Genomic DNA, 23918 nt, shown 5'->3' with positions numbered 1-23918 from the left:
ACAGTTGTTGTGAAGGAAGATGTTGCATGGCACCCGACCGCTCGAAGATCAGGATTAAAAAAATGGTAAAAAATAAGTTACCATGTATTAAAACGTGTATCGGCAGAATGTTCAAATATGCAGCTGTTTTAGTTCTATTTTCAGTAAAGTTTTTCCGCGTTTCTATGGGTCGAACTGCCTCCAGAAATGATTGGCAGGAACATAAATTTACGAAAGATGTCGGAGGTCCTGTTCAGTTTTACTCCTCCGAAGTTGGTCCTAGACTTGTACGTATCTTGAGTACGTGGTCAAAATGCAGTATATTTTAAGAATACCTTTTCCGGTAATTTGGCACTCTACTCAATACTCTTTGCGACAAGTATGAAGTGAAGTTTCGGTTCAGAACATATCACCAAAGTTTACATGAGTTCACCTAGGTTCACCAAACATTACTTGCCACTAAGTCCTTGCTAATGAAAGATATCCTTAAGTGTAGCGGTTGAAGTTTATTCCTTTCATTTGTACGGCCACGTTCAGAATACGTGTGTCACTTACTGCTAATACTAAAGTAGTACTTTAAAAAGTATCTTACTTTACTTTACGACGTACCTTTAAGTACTTACTAAAGTAGAGTACTTTAAAAAGTATCCTAAATACTTCTTAGAGTATTTTGTACTCTATTTTCAACACTTTTGCGCAGTACGTTGTACATGTCTGTCTCCTACAGGTCTATAGTCATTTCAGTTCTCAGCAGATGAATCAACCCACCGTTTGCACGTTGTTAATTCGGTTCATCAACGTAATTAGCTATGAGCATACTACAGATCTCCACTAATTAACGTCGGTCGTGTGCCATATGAACGCGAATAACACGGAAAACAGTTCCACGCGACAGAAAAGCACTTCCACCGTATGCCTGTAGAAGAAAGTAAACTGAAAAATAAAAAGAGAGTCGACAGACGGCCAGTGAGGCTCCCAGAAGAGAAATTAAGCTCCAGAGTCTTACACGGAGGAGTTTTAACGAGGCGGATCACCGCTGGACCGTGATTCGGAGATCGCTTTCCGAAATCACCGCATGAAAGGAAAGGGGGGCCAGGTGGCAAACGCGCCACGTGGCGCGTGCAATGGTGGTCACGTGGTCTGCAGAGTTCCATGATGGCGCTGCAGAAAGAAGGTCACTTTCGGTCCTTCATTGAAATCGTTAAAAGAGCAACGGTTTGAATACGTGTTCGGTAATGACATCTGCGAGGTTATTAATCTTTTTTTTTAAATTTAGGTTGCTTCGTAGACCGTTTTATAGGTGATTAATTAGAACTCAACGCCGATCATACATTTTCTGTAGAGTTTTTGCGCGGGGAATTTAGACCAATTGTGGTCTTAATTATGACCCCTCAGGGAGATCCCCAGCATGTATACTGAAGTTCAGGCCTCCCTGCATCGGAGTTTCTGTCGTCGTCTTGCACCTCCGGTACTCAACACTTCCGTAGCTCAGTTTTACTCTGGAGTGGAGTATAAACGGAAGTACTACTCAACAATCCCGTAAGACCACTCGACGTGTGTTTCTTACAATATTGGCTCATTTGACATCGCTGCGGGGCCAACACTCGAAAGTCCAGCAATAGGATTCAAAGACCCATGTTTCACTTCTCCTTTCTAGCCCGTACTAATGAAAAACAAAAAAACAAAAAAAAAGACGCGGCTCTGATTGTGCGGATCTTGGTGTCCGCGCTTTTTATTCGTTTACGCCATTAATTTTATCCGAAGATCGTGGTCCCTTCATCGATACTATTTGCCCAATATGCAAAATGACAGTGCATGAGCGACTATGGCACACCTTCCACTGCGTATTGATCAATGTTTCTGCATTTTGTCAGTATATTTGTTCCAAATTCTTTCTCGTTTCTTTCAACAACAAGGAACAACAAGAACAAAAACTACATGAACGACGATGGCATGAGGTGACTCACCGCAAGCAACAAGGAAACAACATAGGTGCAATTATTGCTTTCTATTAGAACGCCTGTTACACTAAAGTTCAATTATACAAATCATGCGTAATACTGAAACAAGGTACATGAACCGACACTCCGCTACCTTCATTTTTTCCCAACAACAACAACAACAACATAGATGAATGGATGATGATGATGTGGGATGTTTCCCTGCGTTGAGTGCAGGACCCCACCCCATTCCAAAGAAGTTCATATGCGTACCCATTTTCACACTTTTCACATTCCATCTGTCGTGTATAAGGAAGGCGTTAAAAGTGAACGAAAACCGCGAACAAATACTGTAACAAAAACCGCGTCAGTAGTATTTTACTTGTTCACGCGGGATAAACTGAGTTTAGGCGAACTCACATAGCTAAAGACGTCTCGTTGCTACTATATTCAGCCCCATCAGTTATCCATCTGTCCCTTAATAAGAAAGCCCCGACCCCTATATACGCCGGCAGGAACAATGAAAATCTATTTCCAGCACTGTCTTACAACCACCACCACTGATTACCTATACATAGAGCCAGCCCGATTCCTATTAGATCAGCCAAAATGAGTGAGCAAAACGCTTCGAGTTCATCATACACGGAGCTCATTCCAACAAAGCCAGATTACGAAGACCGATGCAAGCCCAACAGGGGGTGCAAATATTGACACCGCCATCCATCCTAATCCATCAAGGAAAGAAATCAATCGACCTGCACACCGGCTTATCGTATAATGGGATCAGGGCACGTTGTCCAATAAGAGGCTTTGGCTCCATACGGGCATCAAGACGAGCCATTTGACAAAGCCGCTGGACATTTGCTAGCAGAAGGCGTAATCGTGTTAGCGTCGTCTGCGTGCATGTACACGCTATTTTGAATCGATTTAATCCGAAACAAAGCCGTTATGATTACTAAATGTGATTACGTTTATCCTGCGCTGCTGAAGACATGAAGAGTGTGTCTTCGGTGTGTTACAGTACATAGTTTGCGTACACTATATACCTTCCCTTATGGTCCATAAACACTTTTCTTTTTGTGTGTGTGTGCGCGCGCGCTTTGGAAAATATGTGAACATGGCCATAGAAACTGCCGCTAAATTCAGCATCTAGCCGGCGTGAAGTCACAGTAACTGGACCGTGCCCTACCAGGCGCCTACAAGGAACAACAACAAATACACCGGTGATGACACCCACTACGACGCAACGGAAAGATGGGTGTTTTGCGTAGGAGTGTCACGTGACCATCAGAAACGCTGTCAGTCAGAACGGCGTGCGAGGGCTCATTCACATGTAAAGTTCCATAATTCGATCCAACCAGCAAAAAAGCCCTGTTTTGCTCAGCATTATGTTCAGTGTTTTCGCCCCATTCTCAGCACACTAGATAGAGTTGTAGTGGATCGTACAGTCAAACTCCTATATAGCGAACACCTTTTTAACGAAAATACCACTACAGCAATTTTTTTTTTTTTTTTGCGGTCCCGCTGGAGCCTATAGGACCAATAATGGACATCCTTTTTAACGAAAATTCCTTTACTGCGATTTTTTTTTTTTTTTTTGCTGTCCCCTGAGCTTCGTTGTAAAGGAGTTTGACTGTATATGCCATTGCCTCGTGTATACGCTATATGAGCTAGCTTGTCACCAAAGCTCATGCGCAGCGGTAGATCACATAAGAACGCCTTGCGAGCGTACGCTATTTTTCGGGATAGCGCGTTTACGGCTTTTGTGAGAGCATCTCGCGTGATTACGACCTGATGGAGCAGCAGCAGCAGCAGCCACGAAAGCGTTCAACGCAGGCAACAACAACGACGCGAAATACAAAATTATACCGAGTATTAAAACGATAAATACGTACATCTCGTTTCATAGCGTCTTGCCAGATGTTATAACATTTCGGTTGCCTGTGCAGTGCGACTCACTCACTTGACGACAACGTTTTCGCCAGATATACAAAGTCGGCTTCTTCTCCCCTTGGCGCGTTCTAAGGCCTTGTAGCGTCGCATCACCCACGTTGCCTCAGTTACCACCTAAACCTGTCGCTCGCGTAACCGCAGGCAAGAGTGACGAGCATGCAGACTCACGGTGTCACGCATTCAAGGGCACCGTCTACGATGAGACATGGTGAGCAAGTTTCTCCGCGATTTATGAACTCCTGCCTTCAGCAGAGCTGTCTCGTCTGCGCCGGAAATGCACCCACAAGACTGGACGGGCTGTTTCAGCGTCCGCGGCTAAAACGATGACCCGATCCAGCGCTCAATGGTTCCGCCTTCATCACGAACGGACGAGTCTCGTGCAAATCTAGAACCGGCGCAAAATATTTTTCCCCCACACTCTAAGAAAAAAAAGGAGTACTTTTACTCCTTTTGGGGAGTAATTGCATTGCCACAAAAAATAGTCCCTTTCGGGAGTAAATGCACGGGAGTAAATGAATGTCACAGAGTGAAGACCGCATTTCACGCGCTGTTGTAAGAGTCCCAGGTACATAATTGGTGCGCACGCATGAAAATACTTTGAAGCAAACCGTCAACCGTGACATATCGAGTGATATAAAATCTTGCGCCATAATAGGGCACAATTTGCGAAGCAAGATACGCTAACTGTTTCTTACTCTGTGTGGCTGGAAAATTGCTACGTTGTCTGAGTTATACAGCCTTATGTCGTTCAAATTGACCAAGGACACATATTTACGTAGACTGTTGCATTCAGGAGACCATTCGCGAAGTTTAGTGACAATTTGCAGTCCTGGGGAGTAAATGTCGGGACTAAATGTTGGGTTAGGGGACTAAAATGGGGAGTAATTGCAGACTAGGGGAGTAGAAGCTGAAATTACTCCCCGTTTTACTCCTTTTTTTCTTAGAGTGCAGTTCAAGCGGATGGTCGGAGAACCGCAGTGTGCGTGAATCCGAAAGGAACAGAAGAAGGTTTGTCAAACTTTTTTTTTTAGCATCAAACCATTTTTGAAAACCATCATCCTAACCACTACGCCACGCGAGCTATAGTTTGTCAGCTATTCCAACTCCATGGTTGGCTTCCACTGAGGATCGATGACAGAAACAAACGTTCTGATCTATAATCTAATCTTATCAGATTAATTAGTGAGGCATTGCGGAAAATACTGGCAACTGCGATACATGCACGATTGGTAACAATAATGGATTGGTTCCATTGACGGAGAGTGTTGTCTTTGATTGTAAAATCTTGGCTCGCGTTACACTGTATACTCAGAGCGGGTTTTCTGTTTTCTGCCAAAGGAGACACTTCTGGAGCTAAAAGACACAAATACTCGGCGCTTGTCCTCACAATTTCAAGAAATGTCGTCGTTGTCATGTCCGTGTCAGCTCTCTGACATCTTCCGTTTCGTTCTTGAAGCTTATTATACGAAAATATTCCGATATCGTCATGAACAGATACCGCTTACGAACTAAAAGGGTCGTCCCCCTACCATTGCCGTACCTGCTATCAGTGTTTGAGCTTATCGAAACCAAGGCCACGTGAACCCTGTTGCACTTGATATATCTGAGGACGCGAGGTGATGTCTGCCCACAGAAGAAGAAGACACGCAGGGCGGTCACAAAAGCCGCATCCCATGCTGTGTTTTTCCGGGCGGAGTAACCCAGGCCGGTATAGTGCTGTTATATCGGAAGACGCCGCCACCATTAGCCGAGAGACTATAAAAAGCTCCGCATGCAAATCGACGCAATAAAACTATGGTGGTGAATAAACGCCAACAAAGCAGCCGTGAATACAAATTACGCTCCAGCCATGCGTGTCTTACCTTTGTGCACACAGCGCCATTCTTCATCGCGAGCTCGGTCCACCCACAAAATTTCGATGACAGATGGTCCCTCCGTGGTTGTTTGCGTGCCTGGGCTACCGTGCCACAGGTCCATGAAAAGGAAAGGTCGCTCGAGACGTTGCTGCTCGATTCGATCGACTTCTGCAGTACAAGAGTCACGCACTATATAAGGACGAAGTACGATTTGAAGCGGTCGTCGGTCACAAGAAACTGTGCGCATGCGAATACAGGTCCAGTTGGACGCGCTGGAACGCACTCTTTGCTTCTTGGGGACCAAGTCTTCGCGCAGGTCATGGACCGTTGACATTTCGTTTCACTCTGGCTCAGTGAAGAAGGCTCGAAGACGGACAAGATAGGCAACGGAACAAGAAGGGGACCCGCGCGCAGTGGCCCATACCACATACGTGGGAAGAAATGAAAACATTTGAATGCGCTTTACTCGTAAACGTGCGTTTCAGCACATTTCGTACGTGCAAAGCGGAAAAGATAAGCTTATCGCAGCGTCCCTGTATTATTATCTTTCGCCGCTTTGGAAGCAGTACAGACGAAACGACTGCCCAGTCATCATTACAGAGCTTGGATGGCTCACTGATGAGGGGAATGGATGACCACCATCTTTACACCAAGCAGCGACCCAAGCTACTGGTTCAATTTGTGTTAGGATTCGAGACCTGGGAGGGTTTATGTTCGCTGACTGGCCAGCGTTGCGCACGGTGCTCTCCGTTGTCCAATAGAGACGCGTTCGGATTATTTGTCACGACGCATCAAATTATCTCCACACTGAACAAACTTACAGCCTCACCGTTCATGTGGCTCGTGAGTCAAAGTTGTCTCTCGGTGTGAAGCCACGAATGATCGTGATCACTTTTTCACCTGCTCAATTTTATTCTTCTACGCGATATCTATTGCTCAGCTCATACATGTTCAGCACCTCAAGTTTATCGCGCCAAAAAGTACGCGGACGTATACAATCTGCAAACTCGCCAAGACCATCACGTGCGTCCCTACCCCAAACGCATTTCAAGCTCACGACCTTAAAAAAAAAAAAAAAAAAAAGAAAAAAGAAAAAAGTCGCCGGCTGCACCTGCATCGTTAGGCACGTCCGCGATGGAAATGGTAGCTAAGTTGCGCTCAAATGCAAACCTCAGCAGGCTGCACAACCGGAACACATCTTCCTCTTCGGAGGAAGTTTAGCGGCACTTTATGATATTCGTGCGTGACAGGCGTTCCGGGCGCCTGCGTCAACATTTCCTCGTCAAGCAAAGAGCATTGCTCCTTCCTTCCTTCCTTCGGAGCATGCTTCTCACACGCGCGTCCCTTTAAACTATTCCGCTGCGAAGCAAACTTCACACGGCTAATGGATGAGAAACTGGCTCGTGTTTTTGAGTTCGTCGTCTCCAAGAGGAAAGCATTGTGTCGTGACACAGGGGCTACAAATGGTAGCAGCTGTAGCATGGTGCGTAATGGTAGCTTTCGCTTTGCAGTATAGCCGTGGTTTGAGCGAGCTTATTTCCTAGGATAGTTTACTATTCTGAGATAGCGGGCAATCTAACGAAACGTTCCGCGTCTCTTTTGTGGTATCACCTAGTGATCGACTTGGGCATCTGCCCCCAAATGCCCAAAGTTCTCAATTGTCCAAACATGCGAGAATTTTGTAGAAAATTGCGAACTGATTTGCAGGAGATAAACTGATGTTCTGAGGCTGGAACAACATAGAAGGGACAGACACAAACAAAGCCTCAAATTGCCCAAGAAATCAACGATGAAAGATGAAAGTCACTGAAAAGGCAATCCAGAAGATGTGGGTTCGATCCCTACAGCTAGCTAACCTTTTCAGTGACTTTCATCTTTCATCGTTGATTTGCAGATTTTTTCCTCTTCCGAACGGTTTCCCCTAAGCTAAAAAGTGTCCCCCCCACCCCTCTCCCAAAGTGGGGCCTGTGGCCACTACGTATACCATTCACCATCCGATCCCCTTTTGTCCCACTGTTGCTCGACTCTTAAAGAAAAGGCTCTTCAAAGCTTTGCCAAAATGTGCGTGCAGAGAATCAAACAGTCAAAGTTCCAGTGCAAAAATAACAGTCTCTTCATTTATTGAACGCATTTCTTTTCTTTGCTGTTATTTACAGTCAAGTAGTCTCTTCCTAGTGATTCATAAATATACACTATTTACAGGTAAAAAAATTGATCTTCTTAAATTATAGTCGAACTGTACAACACAAAAGGAAACATTTTTGGACTGGAAAAAAAATGTCCTTTTTCTTCTTCCTCAAACAAAGTTTGTTTTGAAGTCTCTTAAAAACAGCATGAAATGACTGATGCATGTGATACACAATGTGAACAATGTACTTTTTTTTTTTGGTACAACCTGGCTCGCTCCAAGCCAAACATAAAAGGAAAAAAAAAAGAAATCTTTTTTTAAAAATCTCTCTCTCTCGACGGCAACACTGGCCTGGCTACGACTCAACACTCCCTTCGCAGAAAGAAGGGGGACAGGAATAAATTACAGTGTCTGACTTGCACTGGGAGTAGTCTGCGCCTCTCTCCTACCTCTCTTCATAATAATAATAATAATTAATAATAATAATAATAATAATATTTTCCATAGATTGCTCTGTACAAGTGAACGCTGTCTATGTACATAGTTTGCTAGCCGTTTTTTCCTTGCAACTTTTTCTTCTTTCCTAGTAGGAGCAAGCACTTGGAGAGAGGCCCTGGAGACATGCAACGATTTAAAAAAAAAAAAAAATGCAAAGACTGCACTTCTCACAAAGAAGTTCTCGACACAACGCAAGGCAGGTACGCTCTCGAGGGGTAGGCGGAGGGGCCCATCCCCCTGGCACGTGCTTTTTTTTAAAAAAAAGAAAAAAAATGACGTCTCTTTCTTTCTTCTCACAAATAAGTTAGGACGGGAGAGACACGGAGAAACGAAAGAAACAAAGCTCTTTGGGTTGACAACGGGGTGATGATGAGGACGCGCAACGGTGGATGATATGTGTGTGGTGGTGGTGGTGGTGACTATCCTAGACTTCGGTGGCGAGGAGGCTCTCGTCTTTGTAGTGGTCCTCAATGACGTAGACGCCGCTACTGCTTGGCTGCGGCGGCTGGCACAACTTTGGTGACGAGCCTTCCTCGCTCAGACTGGAATCACAGCTGTAGGAAAAAGAGAGAGAGAAAGAAAAAAAATGAACAGACGGTCAGTCGACGACCACTTACACGGCACTACTCCTCAACTCCTACAATCTTTGTCAGGGTGATGCTCAAAGTGTTTTGTAAAATACAAGTTACTTATATCTGGACAAACTTTTTCTGCATCATTTTAGCGAGAGTTCAACCCAAAAAATTGCTCCTCGAGGACCCTTTCCCCATCCACAGCCTCACTGATCTTGCAAGTATCTTGCGTGCAACGTGCAGTGTAGCACATGGCCACACGCGGTTGAGGACGCGCGACATAAGTTGGAAGTGGCCTAAGTCAACTGAGTGATTGCAGAAGAAGATGATGATGGCATTTGTGAGGCTCGTGTTGTGTTTGTCCTTCTGCAGTCTAAATGCCTCATCCACTACTACATCCTTATATGGCTTAATAAGACTAAGTAGTCCCCCTAGGCTATGACAGTGGTACCAGGAACAGAACACATTTTTTTTTGTAGTCTCCACATAGAATGGGAGCCTACTGGAGGCCGTAATGAGGAAGCACGCACCTTTTAGAGGAGGACGCCGCTCCAACCTTGGCTATGGCACCTCCCCCCACACAGCTGCCCTGCAGCCGATTCAACGTCCGTGTGCTCGCGTACACACACTCACTCTCGTCCAACAGTTTACTGCTGCGCGCCGTCGCGCAGTCCACATTGAGCACCTTGCTGCTGGGGGCCTTGCCCAGGGGCAACGTGCCCCCTTTCACATCACTGCCCTCCACGTTGTTGACCCGCTTCTGGAGGGGCTTCTCCAAGTCATTCACTATCTGGCTGTCCGCCAGCTTATTGTTCATGCTGTGCACCGCGTTGTGTTCATTTTGGCGCTGCACCGCCTCGGCGTCCCTCTTTTCGCGCCACCTCCTCCTGTGGCACACGATGAGGAGCACCGCTGTCAGCGCCAGCACGGGCACCAGGGCGGAAAGCGTGGCGATGAGGGCCACCTGCGTGCTGGACAGTCTCTCGTCTTCCTCCAGCGAGGACTTTGGGGCCTCGTGGGCCCCCGCCGAACCCCTCATGGCCACCCGAGGGGCCAACGAGGGCCTCTGTTCGCAGCGGCGGCCAGTGAAGTCCGGGGGACACTCGCAGTGGAACCCGGCCACCCTGTCGAAGCACGTTCCACCGTTGAGGCACGGACTGGAGACGCAGTCGTTGACGTTCACCGAGCAGTCTTTGCCGGTGAAACCGGGCTGACACGTGCACTTGTAGTCGTTGACCAGGTCGCTGCAAGTTCCGCCGTTCGCGCAGGGGAACGTGAGGCAGTCGTCGACGTTGATCTGGCACTGGGGGCCCACGAATCCAGGCACGCAGTGGCAACGGAAGTCGTTGACGCCGTCGACGCATGTGCCGCCGTTGACGCAGGGATCGCCGACGCAGTCGTCGATGTTTTCTTGACAGTGGGCCCCACTGAAGCCCAAGGGACAAACGCAGCGGTAGCCCCCGGGGTCACCGGCCCCGTGCACGCAACTGCCACCTGGAAAGAACAACAAATCCCCCGTCAGACACGTTGGACCGTTCTCCTCACAAGCCCGCATCGCCGATAACGAGCGCTTGCGAACAGTCGCGCCGTTACTGGCGCGACGTCCCGAAAAAAAAAAAACAAAAAAAAAACTACCCAGAAGGTCAAGACCAAGATCGACGAACATTAGCTCCACACCAGTGGACCTCGCAGCCGATTACCATCGCTCGGCTGGCCTACGCAGGCATCCGCGACAGAAAACGAGTTTGCGTTCCCACGCAATTAAGATTCGTCGCCCTCTCTCTCAATTATTTACGATTCCCAGAGAGTCAGCTGATCCATCCCGCGTTAAGACAAACAAGACAGAAGACCTCGATTAAAGCCCCTCGTTGTGCGCGCAAGAGTGAGAAATGCCTCGCCGAAGGCGTCCTTCTGGGTTCCCCAAGCGGGCCCGCAAACGGGAGCACCTATTACATGAGTGACGGGGACGTCGCCCGATTTATAAAAAATGATCGAAAAAGACGACGGACAAGATTGCTACGGGTGTAATGGGGGGGGTAATGTGGAAGCCGTAATTCTGCCGCTTAGTCGGAATATTTGCGAACGCGTTAATTACACGATGGCGTTTAGCAAATTAAGTGCGCGGAGATGCGGTTAACGATTAATGAACAGTCACGTATAAAACGGGTAAAAAAAAAAACGGCGACTCTTTGCAAAAGGGCAAGAACTTACCGTTCGCGCAGGGTGACGGCTCGCACGGATCCTTCTGCAGCAGACAGGTCTCCCCTTCGAAGGCGCCGTGGCACAGGCACCGATAACCTTGGTTCGTTTGAGGAGCGTCAACGCAGGTGCCGCCGTTGGCGCAGGGCCTGCCTAGACAGGGACTAGCCTCGGATTCGCAACGTTGGCCGACGAAGCCAGACTTGCAGTGACAGGCGAAGCCTTCTTCGTCGGAGGCCAACGGCGCGCAGGTTCCCCCGTTCTGGCACGGGTTCCCAGCGCACGGCTCCTCGCGCAGTTCGCAGTTATTGCCGGCGAAGCCTTGCGGGCAGGTGCAGGTGTAAGAGCCCTGGCCCGTGTTGGTGCAGGTGCCTCCGTTGCGGCAGGGCTTGTGGTTGGTGCAGTAGTTGAGGTCCTGGTTGCAGAAGAGACCTCCCCATCCCTCGTCGCAGTTGCACTGCCACGGCTGCGAGCAGGTGCCGTGCAGGCAACCGGGGTACCGGGTGCACTGGTCGCAGTACTTGCCTTCCCAGCCGATGCGGCAACTGTAAGCACAAGTAAACGACCTCGTTCTAGACGCATTCCTGCAACTGTTCAGGAACCACAAATGACGACGACGACACCTTCTTCCGCATAGGCGCTTTATTTATTATCCCCCATCTCGCGCGGCCCTTCGTATTCCTAGCACGTGCACGCGCTGCTGCTCCACGACGTCGAACAAGTCGCACGCGGCTAAAACGCACGCAAGGAGCCCCGGCCAATATATTCCTTCCCACGACCTCTCCCAGCACGTCGACGGAATGGCTAATCTCGAACACGATTCATTCCGGAACTTGACCAACGTCCTCAAGAGCGACCAGACCAGACCAGACTACCTTCACTGCTTCTATGAGAGCGTCTGCCACGGCAGACCGCAAAAAAAAAAAAAAAAAAAAAAGAACGCCGATTGATTTGGTTCGCGGCCGATGCTCTCGTCGCACGATAACCTTGCGCTCGCTTTGGTCACTCGTGAGCGCTGTTGCCTTCAGGCTCAAAACGCTCGGCTTTAGCCGGCTCTAATCCGATATATATCTCTGCTGCGCAATGCTTATCAGGCGGAATTCCGTAACGGAAGATGATTATTGTGTCTTCCCTGCCAATGTGCAGAAAGACTATATGTACCACGTGACTACCGGAGATGACATCATCATCATCTTCCGGCAACGCCCACGGGGACCCCACTTTAGTGGCAATAGCCTCGCACCTTCAAAACGCCACCCGACGGTGACAACCGATGCGAGAGAACCAGCTTCCACTTTGTAACGCAAAGTGGCACCTGCTCGCAACAGCCAGGCTTCTTAAGCGCGCATTTATCTCAATTGCGACATCGCGTCTCCGCTTTTGGCTGCCAAGTCAGAGAAAAATTAATAATAAAAGAAGTCACCGCGAAGACAAAATTCGCGGCAACTCCTCATCCTGTGAGACACGACTTCACGGAAACAGCGCGGGAATGTCGCGAGAAGTTATATCCTTTTTTTTTTGTTTTTTTTTTTTTTTCGTCACCACCCACTAAGTTAGGCGAGCGCCCAAGTGACACCTCGGTCACGCATGGCGAAAGATGCGCAAAGAGAGGGAGAAGGAGAGAAAAAAAAACAAAAAAAAACAACAGGGAGGCACCCCATAGAAGGTAATGATGACTCACTTGCACTCGTTGGGTCTATCGCAGTCACCCTGAGGTTCCTTGCAGCCAGGCAGGCAGATCGCTGGAAAGGAAAAAAAAAACCCGACACGTCAATTACGGGCACTGACACCTTCATTAGTGCGCACAACTTTTAAGGAAGGCTGAACAATGTCACTCGAAGCACCAGAGATCATGACGTCCGCGCGCCATGGCGGCGACAAAAACGCGCGCGCGTACTCGGAACTATACTCCGGGCCACGTAAACGCCACCGGAAGACGGTGTTTACAGCTCCCTAATGAAGCTCCCTCTGCTCCCAGGAGCAATAATAACAACTTCTACGAAGACTCCCATAATGACCTGCCCCCCCCCCCCTTTTTTTGCAGAAGCTATAAACAAAACCGCGAATAAAGGTTCTCCCCCCGCGGCGAACGACACGAAGCGCGATTAGCTTCCAGAAGAAGCCTCCAGGGGACCTCAGAAAGTGGTGCTACTGAAACGACCTTGCCAGACCCACGACGCTGCTCACTTTCTCTCCATTTTACAACAAAAAGCAGAGGGGGGAACTTCTGGCCATTTCTTTCGAAGCTGCTACTCTTACTAATAGCCAGTCGTAAATCAAAGGAGGGGACTTAAAATGGGCCTTTTTTTTTTTGCTTCCGGACGCGCGGACAAGACCTCGTCCCATCACGTGTTCATTAGTACGCGCGCGAGCGCGCGCTTGAGGGCACGAGGGGCGTTTTACGCGGTACATTCCTCTTTGAAAAGGTGATGCACTTCGAAGAAAAATGTGAACTTAAATTACACCCGCCGCTGAACAGGGAATTTCGCACGCTGCTAACTCTGAAGCCAACAGCACCGAAGGCCACCCTCAACACCGGGTGACAAAGCCAACGTCTTCGTAGATGGCGTTATCGTCGATACAGCGCGCAGACAAAGGTAACCATACACGCTACCGGAGTATAGACAACAGGAACAAACAGGCTCCGTGCAAGAAGTGATCCGGCGACCTGACTTTCGCATCGCATGAAACAAGGAGCGATCTCTTTTTTTTTTTTTTTTTTGAACGAGGGGAGACCCGCCCAGATCTCGCAAGCGTTTCCCACGGAACAATGGGGGCGGCTATTCCAACGCTGAAAGGGGGGGTGGAGGGCACCCCCCCCCCTCCCTCGCACGCTCCCGAACCGATTTCCGGCGGACAACACGATGGAATCATAAGAAGGTGCACTTGTTACGCTGCCCCTTGGCGCGCTGCCTCCACTCGTACAAAATGTCATCTGCGAACTTGGAACGGGAGACAAGACAGACTTTCTTTCTTTCTTTGGTTGCAATAAAAACAAAAGGCTGTTTCGAGGGGGGGAGACATCTAGCCCGTCTTTTTCTCACGACGGCAGGATGTCCGGTAATCAGGGTGGCGCAGGCTCCGTTGCGCTTTTAGTCCCCCCCTCGGTTCACACGCACAACACGCACTTTCTGGATCCCTTTAAATGGAGCTTCTTTCTCGACGATGGGCCCCCATAAACATTCCCAAGTTCTCAGGAAATGTCGGTGGCCAATGAACGCGACCCAATTTACGACGTGGAAAGCGTGACTGAGCCAGCGAGCCCCGAAGTATGCCTAATATAAACTGTAAAACTAAATAATAAAAAAATAAAAATAAAAATCGTGACAGTTACCTTTGGCGCAGTATTCCCCTTTCCACCCGTTCAGGCAGACGAGGTCTCCCTGGGCGCTGCAGGTGTAGTGGCCGAACTTGTCGTCTCGCGGTCTGCAGATCTTGGCGCAGTCGGAGCCGTAGTAGTGTTCCTGACAGAGGACGCGGAAACCGAAGGACAGGGACGCCCCGTGGTCCCCTCGGACCTCGTCCTCCGTCCACGACTCCGCGACTTTCAGCCAGCGCTGCGTCGCCACGCGCAGGATCAGCGCTCGATGTCGGGGACCTGCGGAAGAACAAATATGTATGTTTAAAAAAAACAAAAAAATGTTACGAACGTCCGGAGAGTAAAAACACAGATGGATTGATCGACACTGTGCACACATATACGTACTTTGATTGAAGAATGGACGCTTTTTTTTTTCATTTTATATTTACATTTAGTGATTTAATAACTACGATTGTAATTTGATCGTATAACAATCCATATCTCCATCTCAAAATAAAGTTATTGTTGTTGTTGATCGTATAGCGAGAAGACTACCGAATCTACGAAGTAAGGATCCACCGAGAACATTGCGCACACGACGGCTGGTACGTAGTATCTCAAAACGAGCATTTCAGACCACCAGCAGGGGTCATGCACACCAGAAAAAACAAAATGTCCCGGTAGCGTCGTACATTATCGGGCCTACGTACCCGCGAGTTCGCTGCTGCTGCAACAGTATCCACCTGACGGCGAAAATGTGGCAGATACAGAGAGAGAGGTACAGACTAATGGTTCACGCCAGCCGAGAGTTTCAGAGAAAAAAGAGAGAAAAGAAAAAAATACGACGAGGCAACCGTGAGAGCGCGACCCTCCAGAAAAGCAGTCAAGCGCAGAGAAATTATATTCTTCTTTCTCTCTAACTTTCTCGTGGCTGCTGCTATCCTTGTTTTTCTTTTTTTTTTAAAAAAAAAGATAAAATTTGTTCTTCCTCTAGATGGCCTTTAAAAACGTGTAGTCCTATGTCCGGTCAAAAACTCAAACAGACTCCTATTAAAACGCTTTGTTTTCGCTTTCGCGCCTCTACACAGATTACGCAGATTTCTTCAAACTTTTAATTGGTGAATTAATTAGATACGGATGTCAGAACCATGACACACGGACGATAAGGGCAACATGGAACAGCTCCTTTTACTCCTTTCGTTCCTCCTAACTCAGTATGCATCAGTTTGTCAGTGTCCTTTCCCTCCTTCTAAACACTGACTTGTATGGTAAACCGTAAAGCATTATGTCTCCATATCGGCGTAACCAGTAAAAAAAAAAAATAACCTCCCTTAAAAAAGGAAATCGCGGGAATCACAGTGGAAAAGACATTTCGTGTCTTCGAGAGGACTCCCCAAGTGTGGACCACTACCTTTTGTTTCGTTTTTCTTCTTCAAATTGCTCCTTTCCAAGAACAAAAAATAAGTAAATAAATAAATATAAACGAAAGCGCCACCATCGCCGATTAGAGCAACTAAAAGCGGGCAAAAGAAAACGCTCCCCGCAAGAGGGAGCTCTCTGCCTTTCTCACCAGCAGCGATTAAAAAGCAAGCGCGGTAGCCGGCCGGATATATAACCATATAAACAGCTGCATGGAGGAGGAGGCCAAGAAAAGACACAAAAGAGCTGCTCACCGGAGGAGAAGGTAGCACAAAAAAACTGGTTTCCTCGGCGAAGCGAGGGGAGGGAGGGGTAAAAAGCCAGCCAAGACGGTTATTTTCTCACGGTCTATTTTCTTGTACTACCTTTTGCGCCGTGTGTCTCTCTCTCCATCTCTCCCGTCTTTTTCTTTAGCCGATAGGCAGGGCATATAGAGCCCTTCTTAATCTCTAACCGTTCCAAGTGAGCTTTTATCGGTTTTTATTTGTCTTCCTTTTTTTTCTCTCTCTCTCTCTTTCGGGGCAAAGTGCACGGTCTTCCACCTGTGCCGCCGATGACAACGTTCAGTTTTTGTTTGTTTTTTTCTTAAAGGCTCGCTGACATTTTGCTACCAGAAGCTCGAAGCGTAATCGAGAACACGGTGCAACGATGTTTCGACAATGTACATCAGCTGGGAATCGTGAGGCTCCAGTCGGTGTTGTAAAATGCGGCGCATCAACGACGCTATTCTTGTTAGGTGACCAAAGCGAAGCCTATTGGTCGTGACGTATCTCAATTCCTCGTGAAAACCAATACAAAATCGCGGATATGCTCACAACGCGGGGCTTATGACCTACACTGACCAAAACCTACACGAAAACCTAAGCAGGCGTCATTGCGTCAAGGATATAAACTCTGACGCCCTCGCGTCAGAGAAAAAAATTTTGCAAATTAGTGCGCTGCCTTCAAGCTATAATCCAATTTGCCATTGCACCTGCAGACGCCATCGAGTGGAGAGCCGCTTCTCAAACTCTGCCGCTCAAGAAAACGAAACGAAACGAGTGCTCGTCCGACGAGCTCCCCCACACACATCCCCAACGAAATACCCCCCTTTACGGGGGCCTTCCTCTCCACTCCTAGTAGCTCACCCGGCGGGCTACCGATACCATCCTCCGAATTACTCAACGAACAATGGAAGTTGCGGAAAAGTTGTTCCGGCCGGTAGTCGGACTGCGACGTTATCATCCGCTTTAAAATAAGACGCTGCGCGATCTAATCGAAGAGCCAAGCGAGATGGACACGCCCGATAAATGACGGGAAAACAATAACGCGATAAGGAAATCACATTTCTGGTGTGCACGACGTCGGGTGGAAGTTAAACGACTAAAAGAACGAGAGAGGAATATTCTTCGACTTACCGTCTGATGACGCAACGGCGGGGTCACTCTCGTGCCAGGCTTCGATGATCAGTGAAAACGTTCCCTGTTGATTAAAATGAAAAAAAAAAAAAAAATGTTGGGTTAGTTGACGAGCACTGTCGGAGACGTCGCTAGAAAAATGTACTACTCGCAGAGTAAACTCACCGGCCACGAGAACTCGAAGGGAAACCGAATGGCTGGCTGCTGCGTACCGTTGAAGGCGAGCACGGGAGTACTGAGCTCACCGAACGTGCACGGAGAAGTGAGGTCGATGGTTTTCTGGTAGTGCTTCAGGCAGACCCGGAACGAAGCTCGGCAGGGACCCGGGCACGTCGTGCCCTTGGATCCCCGCGGTAAACCCGTCGAGCAACAGGAACCTTCGGCGTCCAGACCTGCCGCGTCGCGGAAGGACCCAAGACGGAGCTCGAAGACACCAGATGATTGACACCCCTGCCGAGATACGGTTCCGTCAACAAAAACATCGTTCATTGCGTGCAGGCAACGAGAGTTTTATCGCGTATCGCGTACACTACAACTGAAACAATGTTTTCTCAAAGCTATACGCTCGACGTTTCGGCTGACGCACTCTCGGAAGCAAGCATTGCGAAAACACGCGTTCAGTTGATGGAAAAATCGCAGTTTAGAAAGAGCCAACGTGAAAATACAGAAAGGCGAAGTGGACACAAATTTCGTGATGCACTAAGCTCGTGACATATTTTCAAAAAAGTGTTGCGCTTCAAAGCAGGACGCCTAAATTAAGATCCCACGAACCAAAAAAAAAAAGAAAAAATTTTTCGACAACTCAGTCTCTACTCTATTCCCTATCGAGATGATTTCTACCCGATCAACCACGCAATTACACGTCGTAATCCTTTATTATTATTTTTTACGCAGAAAAAAATGTATATACGACTCACGAAGCGATTGCGTAACTTGTCCAACACCGACCGCAGGCACATTAATAACGCCAATCCACTTAACGGGCATGGCTCATAATAATCGGCCGATTCTTCCACGCAAGGCTCACCTTTTTCAGATAAAATGGTTAAAAAGCAAGCGAGCTGGTGGCTAAGATCCATGACGAAAACCCGAGACTGGGAAAAAGACGTAAGACGTTGTGTTGTGTCGTCTGTTTTTCGTCTTTTTCCCAGTCTCGGGTTTTCGTCATGGATCTCACCTTTTTCTCCGGGCGAGACGCATGCATCGAACGCGAGGAACGTAAGAATAAAAGTGGAAGAAAAATGGGGTCCATCGCTCCCCGATCGCGTAACCGCGCCGCAACCTTGACTGTGTAGCATTTCCCTCTTTTGCCTACTGCAGGAGCAGCAGCACGAAAAAGAAAAGAACAAGAAGGAAATGACCAGGCTACCCATGTGCAGTTCTCCTGCGGGCGATCGTGCCCATAGGAAATTGCCTTTCCATTCATCGTTCGCCCCCCCCCCCCCTAAAGTTTCAAAACGCCTCGAGTTCCGACTGGAAAGAACCTACTGTACGTGCCGAGTCTGTCCAACGGAACGGAAATGACTTCGGACGACTGCGAGAAATTCGCGAAGACGAGGAAATCGGCCCACAGACCGACCCAAAAAAATGCGCCGATCACATCGCCCACATGTATTCAATGCCGATCGCTGGTTCGCCCACGTCGAAACACGACACCGATACACACTTCCTTCTCAAACACATGCCCTTTAAAAAAAGAAAAAAAAGTGACTACCGTCACATCTGCCGAAAAAGACGAACCCTGCCAGACAAATCGCGGCTCCGTCGTTGTCGGCAAGCGACCGAAGGAAGCGTCTCCACTCGAAAACTTTTCGGGGGCCGCCGTCGCGTCTGCTTTAAAAATAGTGTAAGATCCCTTAGCGTCGTAGGGTACCCCCATGCGGGACGTTTCCACTCTCCCTTTCCCGTACCTCGCGATCCTCCAACGCACTGTGAACAAGAGGTACTGACCTGAGGTAGGACGACCATGGCCAGAATGCACAGTACGAAGGCTTCAGTCCGCCTTGGTAACCGAGGCAGACGCATCTTGGGAGGTTCACCTCACTTAATCCAACAAGGGGGGTGCCGATATGCAGATACAACAACAACAACAACACCACAGATCACACACACATTGCCACACAAAATCCTCCGTCGAAGGGCCGGAGAAATCCGCAGCACGCACAACAATCCATCGTAATCCAAAATGGGTTGACGGTGAAATGTGAAGTCGTCGCTACCTGGACAGCATCGTGAACGTCGTTGAGCTCGCGTTCTTTGCGCGCATAGAACACAAAAAAAAACTTGGGACGCAGAATCACGCGACGCGCTCGTCTGCGGATGATATAGCTGATGGGGTGGAGGAACGCGGAGCAGTTTTGTACCGGTTCCCTCTCCCCGCGCGCTCGCCCGCGCGCTCGGGGCCAATCAGAAGGCGAGGGAGGTCACGTGCACTGCCGCTTCTCTCTCGCGACGCGCCTCGCGCTGAAGCGCGTCAGTCGGCGTGGCTGCGGCATCTCTGCCGGTTGGGTATGGCGGGTACTTTGGCGGCGGGTACGTGTTCGACCGACTGGATTTCTTCTCTCACGATCCGTTTTTTTTTCTTTTTCTCAAACATTTGCGGGATGTGTGAGCGAATTTTTGTCGCAATTCCTCCATTTACGGAAACGCCGCTATCAGATTTCCGGCCCTTCTGTTAAAAAAGCATGTCATACGTGTGTATGAAGCGTAATTGCAAGGCGACTATTCAAATAGACGGCGCGAGATTATTGAATCTGAATCGCATACGCGGCTGTCGGATAACTAACGGTGGAACAAAAAGAGCAGAAGATGTCGCATGTACCTTCTTGTTCTTTGCTAGTACTTAAACAAGTTGCTGTTGTTCTTCTTCTCGCGCAGAAGGAAAAGCAACAGAACAATTTAGAGGTAGACACTTTTTATTTGTATGCAAATCGCTCGCAGATTCAACTGTGGATAAAAAATCTGTCTTTCCCCAGACGACCAAAAGAAGTCTCTCCGCGTTCCTATAAAACACATATCTAAGAAGAAAAGAAGAAGAAAAAAAAAAACACTACCAAGTTTAACCGTCGCTATGGTATATATTTATTTATCTATTGGTATATATTTGAATGTCTCTGTTTTTCGTAACCTACTTAAACATGTATATAACATTTTGTGGTGCACCAATAAGAAGACCCTATAGTGGTTGTTTTGGGGCACCTAAACAAAAATAAAGTTATTATTACTACTGTTATTATCACTGCATTACAGTTTAATTTCGCTGTAACCATTGTCAGTACAGCATTAGCACAATAGCAATCAACTGAACATGCTAACAGCGACCTTCTTCGTATGCGTATATACAGTGAAACACCGCATGCACGGAAGCCCCGCCAGCGTTAAGCTCTAATACAGCCCACAATCCACTCGACTCCTTTACAATCCCCACCCAATAAAGGTATAGCGGAAGCCAGATAACCAGCACCGAGGTTCGGCGTGCAGTATAACACAAGATCCTTCTTCGTCAACAGAGACCCCTAAAACACACATCGCCTGAGCCCCCAGAAAAGCTATATACCTCATAAAATCGCACTTCCTGCGCGCAGAAGCCGAAGTTCTTGTGGCTCACCACCGCGGTTTGAGCTATATACTTCCGAGGGATTTGATATCTTCAGGGTGACGGTCGTGTAAAGTAAACGGAACGAGCAAAAGACTGTGGCGACAAACACTGAGGGAGTATATACCGGTGGGGGGACTTTTCCGGGGGTCTTTTATCGTATCGCTATTTACGTTATATTATATACCAGCAATTATACGTATAAATTCTTCAAATAATATGGTAATCACAGCATATGGTTCTTTTGTGTTTGTATTTTGTCAGAAAAAATTTGAAGCCACGACTGGTTAAAAATGTTAGTGCATCGTCTTGCTATATAAACATGGCTGTGTATATATATAGTACGCCTATACCAACTTACTATACCCTTCACGCGCACTATATACGCGTCACGCAGAGTTGTGCCTAACTCGTTACAAGTAACTCGTTACTTGGTAACGGTTACTTTTTTTGGTAACGAAGTAACGATTCAGTTACTTTTTAAAAAATGGTAATAGTAACGGAATCAGTTACAAAAATTGGTAACTCGTTACTGACGTTACTCGTTCCTTTTCTTGAGCACGGGGGAGCACATTTCGGCAGTCCGTGTGGCGCATTGCGTGCAGATTTCACCTGTGTGACGTGTGACTCAAAGTATTATTGCAGTCCCTCACTGGATGTGTTGTTGTGTTTTCTCTTGTTTTTCGTAATCTCCGACCATCACTCTTTCCCAAGAATGGCCACCAATTGTGCTATGGCTACAAAAAACGCGTTTCGACTTCTAGCCTTTTCTTGTCTTTGCTAAGCTTCTGGGCGCTCTAAATTATGACGCAGCACCTCGTCTGTTTTTGCGCAGACTTGTGCGTAACGCGTTACTAGTAATTGCGTTACTTGTAATCAATTACTTTTTTTAGTAATTTTTCGAGTAATCAGTTACTTTACTGTGAAAGTAATTTTTCGAGTAATCAATTACTTTTTGGAGTAATCGATTACTCAGTAATTGATTACTTTTCCGGCAGAGATTAACTTATTTTTCAGATGTTCTGCCCCAAGTCAAGCCCCTCGTGCCGTCAGCCTTTGTTGGATCGTTCTACTATAGCAAGCACAGGTCACTGTACTAACGTTCTGGAATTTCAGGGTCTCTCTCCCTAATCTTTTCCTACACCAGTATGCTGGTACCTGAAGGTTTAGAGGTTTAGTGAGTCATGGGGAAGTTCCAGGCAATGTTCTTCCACAATCGGGTCAACGTCTTCCCGGACGATAAATACAGTAGACGTACAGATCTACCTGTGCTAAGCGTTTTTGTTTTTCGTGTTATTTCAGCTGTTCCGCTATTGAACCTTTCTTTCTTTCCTTTCTTTTTTTCTTTTTTTCTGGGGCACACAAAGACAGGTATAATTTGTGTGAATGCAAAGTAACGACCGGAGTAACGCGTTACTTTTTTACTCGTTACTCAATTACATTTGGAGTCGAGTAATTGGTAACGGTAATCAATTACTTTTTGCGTAGAAGTAACGGTAAAGGTAATCAATTACTTTTTGCGTAGAAGTAACGGTAACGGTAATCAATTACTTTTTTCGAGTAACGGGCACAAGTCTGGACTTTTTGGGAACCGTTGGTGATCGGTGGCACGAAAACCAGTGTTTTTTCTTGTGTTTTCGTAATCTCCGATCACCCCCACTTCGGAAACAAGAGAGAAGGTCCAGGCAAACTGATCTAGATTCATGGTAACGGGCCGAGAGACACGGAACACGAAGGACGGACGACAAATTTCGAGTATCAGCTTCTTCTGAAGTGCAATTCTGCATAAATAAAGAGTTGAAGGCAAGTGACGGCATGTTTGTTGGCTCCTTTAACTATGCTGCGATAACGTAAAAGTAACTCGTTACCTGTGAGTAACGAGAACTCGTTACTTTTGTATGTTGGTAACGAGTAACGTATTTAGTTACTTTTTTCTGAAGTAACGGGTAACGGTATTTAGTTCCTTTTTTTCGGTAACGGGCACAAGTCTGGCGTCACGCCCTATATCTAAGTACGTCAATCACTGGATGCCAATTTACGCCCATATTTGACACGCATACCAGGAAGTCGTGCCGAGAAAGATCCTTCATTTTAAAACGTCGCCACAGAAATAAACCTTCCAATTAATGAAGATTTTGACGCTGGTGACTACATGTACATGTGTGGACACAATGACGATGACAAGAACAGATACATATGCCGGGAATTCCGTGCAAAGTCTTCCGAGGATATACTGTTGACGTGAGTTTCCATAGCTCATCGCCAATGATAATTTATGTTTAGAGGGGAAAGCCACTTAAGTGAAATCGATAATTTGAAGGAATTAACTATACTATTCATATTCGTGCTCGTTAATTACACATAGGGTGTAAGCATATGCACATTATAATAATGCAGGTGGGTTTTGCGTACAATTTATATTTCTTTGTTTGTTTTTATACCAGCTGAACAGTTTCCCTAGCTTACACCTACACCTCCTCCTTATCCACCCCTCTCTCGACATAGGCGAAAATAACAGTCCATAGAATGTCCATTGCCTCGTACACCTTTGCACTGTCAGCCCTTTCCTCGCTACATGATATAGCATCCGAAAACAAAAAACCACCATTAGCCCAACTCCCAAAAATAACGCATCTCTATATACCACATGTACGATGACTCAATTGATATCCGTTCCAAATCCTTCTACTCCTATCCCCGCGTGTGATAGACACAGGCAGTTTCAAGGTCGAACTATATTCCTTATATGGGGAGGTGCCGCCAAAAATAATAAACCCACCCAAGACCCACCGTATACTACACAGACGCGGAAACGTCGTCCCCGTAGACAAAAACCCAGGGTGGATCTTCCTCAGGGTCCGGCGGAAGTCGTCCCCTCTGGATCTCCCGCCTCAGGGAAGCAGCTGGCTGTTGTGTTTCCACCACCTGCCACGTATATATACTTCTTCTTGGAGTCCTCCTCTCTTTTTTGAGATAAAAACGGAGTCTTCTCCACTGTGGGATATACCTTCGAGGTTCCCCCTCAATTCCATAGAGGGATCTTAGATTGCTTTGCCTCACCAAGAAACGCTCGTCCTTTAT

General features: G+C 47.4%; 2 protein-coding genes across 3 annotated transcripts in view; both read right to left on the bottom strand.

Annotated features, from left to right (window-relative positions):
- The window catches only part of LOC135401687 (glutathione-specific gamma-glutamylcyclotransferase 1-like), a 118398-nt gene extending 112242 nt beyond the window's left edge, over positions 1–6156 (bottom strand). The window contains exon 1 of the mRNA XM_064634208.1: positions 5735–6156. Within this exon, the coding sequence (XP_064490278.1) occupies positions 5735–5761 (27 nt within the window). The 5' untranslated portion in view covers positions 5762–6156. The remainder of the gene's footprint in view (positions 1–5734) is intronic.
- A 1667-nt stretch (positions 6157–7823) lies between these two features.
- The window catches only part of LOC135401686 (delta-like protein B), a 125198-nt gene continuing 109103 nt past the window's right edge, over positions 7824–23918 (bottom strand). The window contains exons 4-11 of one of the 2 annotated variants that reach the window (XM_064634205.1): positions 19193–19285; positions 17408–17692; positions 17243–17306; positions 14460–14723; positions 12807–12867; positions 11138–11670; positions 9457–10420; positions 7824–8908 (exon numbers count right to left, since the gene is read on the bottom strand). In XM_064634205.1, coding sequence (XP_064490275.1) covers positions 8779–8908; positions 9457–10420; positions 11138–11670; positions 12807–12867; positions 14460–14723; positions 17243–17306; positions 17408–17692; positions 19193–19267 — 2376 coding nt within the window. In that variant the 5' untranslated portion in view covers positions 19268–19285 and the 3' untranslated portion in view covers positions 7824–8778. Of the gene's footprint in view, positions 8909–9456; positions 10421–11137; positions 11671–12806; positions 12868–14459; positions 14724–17242; positions 17307–17407; positions 17693–19192; positions 21282–23918 lie in introns of those variants that run through there. The other variant, XM_064634206.1, reaches the window with a different exon arrangement.

Source organism: Ornithodoros turicata, chromosome 7 (assembly GCF_037126465.1).
Source record: "Ornithodoros turicata isolate Travis chromosome 7, ASM3712646v1, whole genome shotgun sequence".
In the NCBI taxonomy this organism is placed as follows: domain Eukaryota; kingdom Metazoa; phylum Arthropoda; class Arachnida; order Ixodida; family Argasidae; genus Ornithodoros; species Ornithodoros turicata.
The sequence above is the reverse complement of the archived record's forward strand: the minus strand, read 5'-3'. Positions and strand labels throughout refer to the sequence as shown.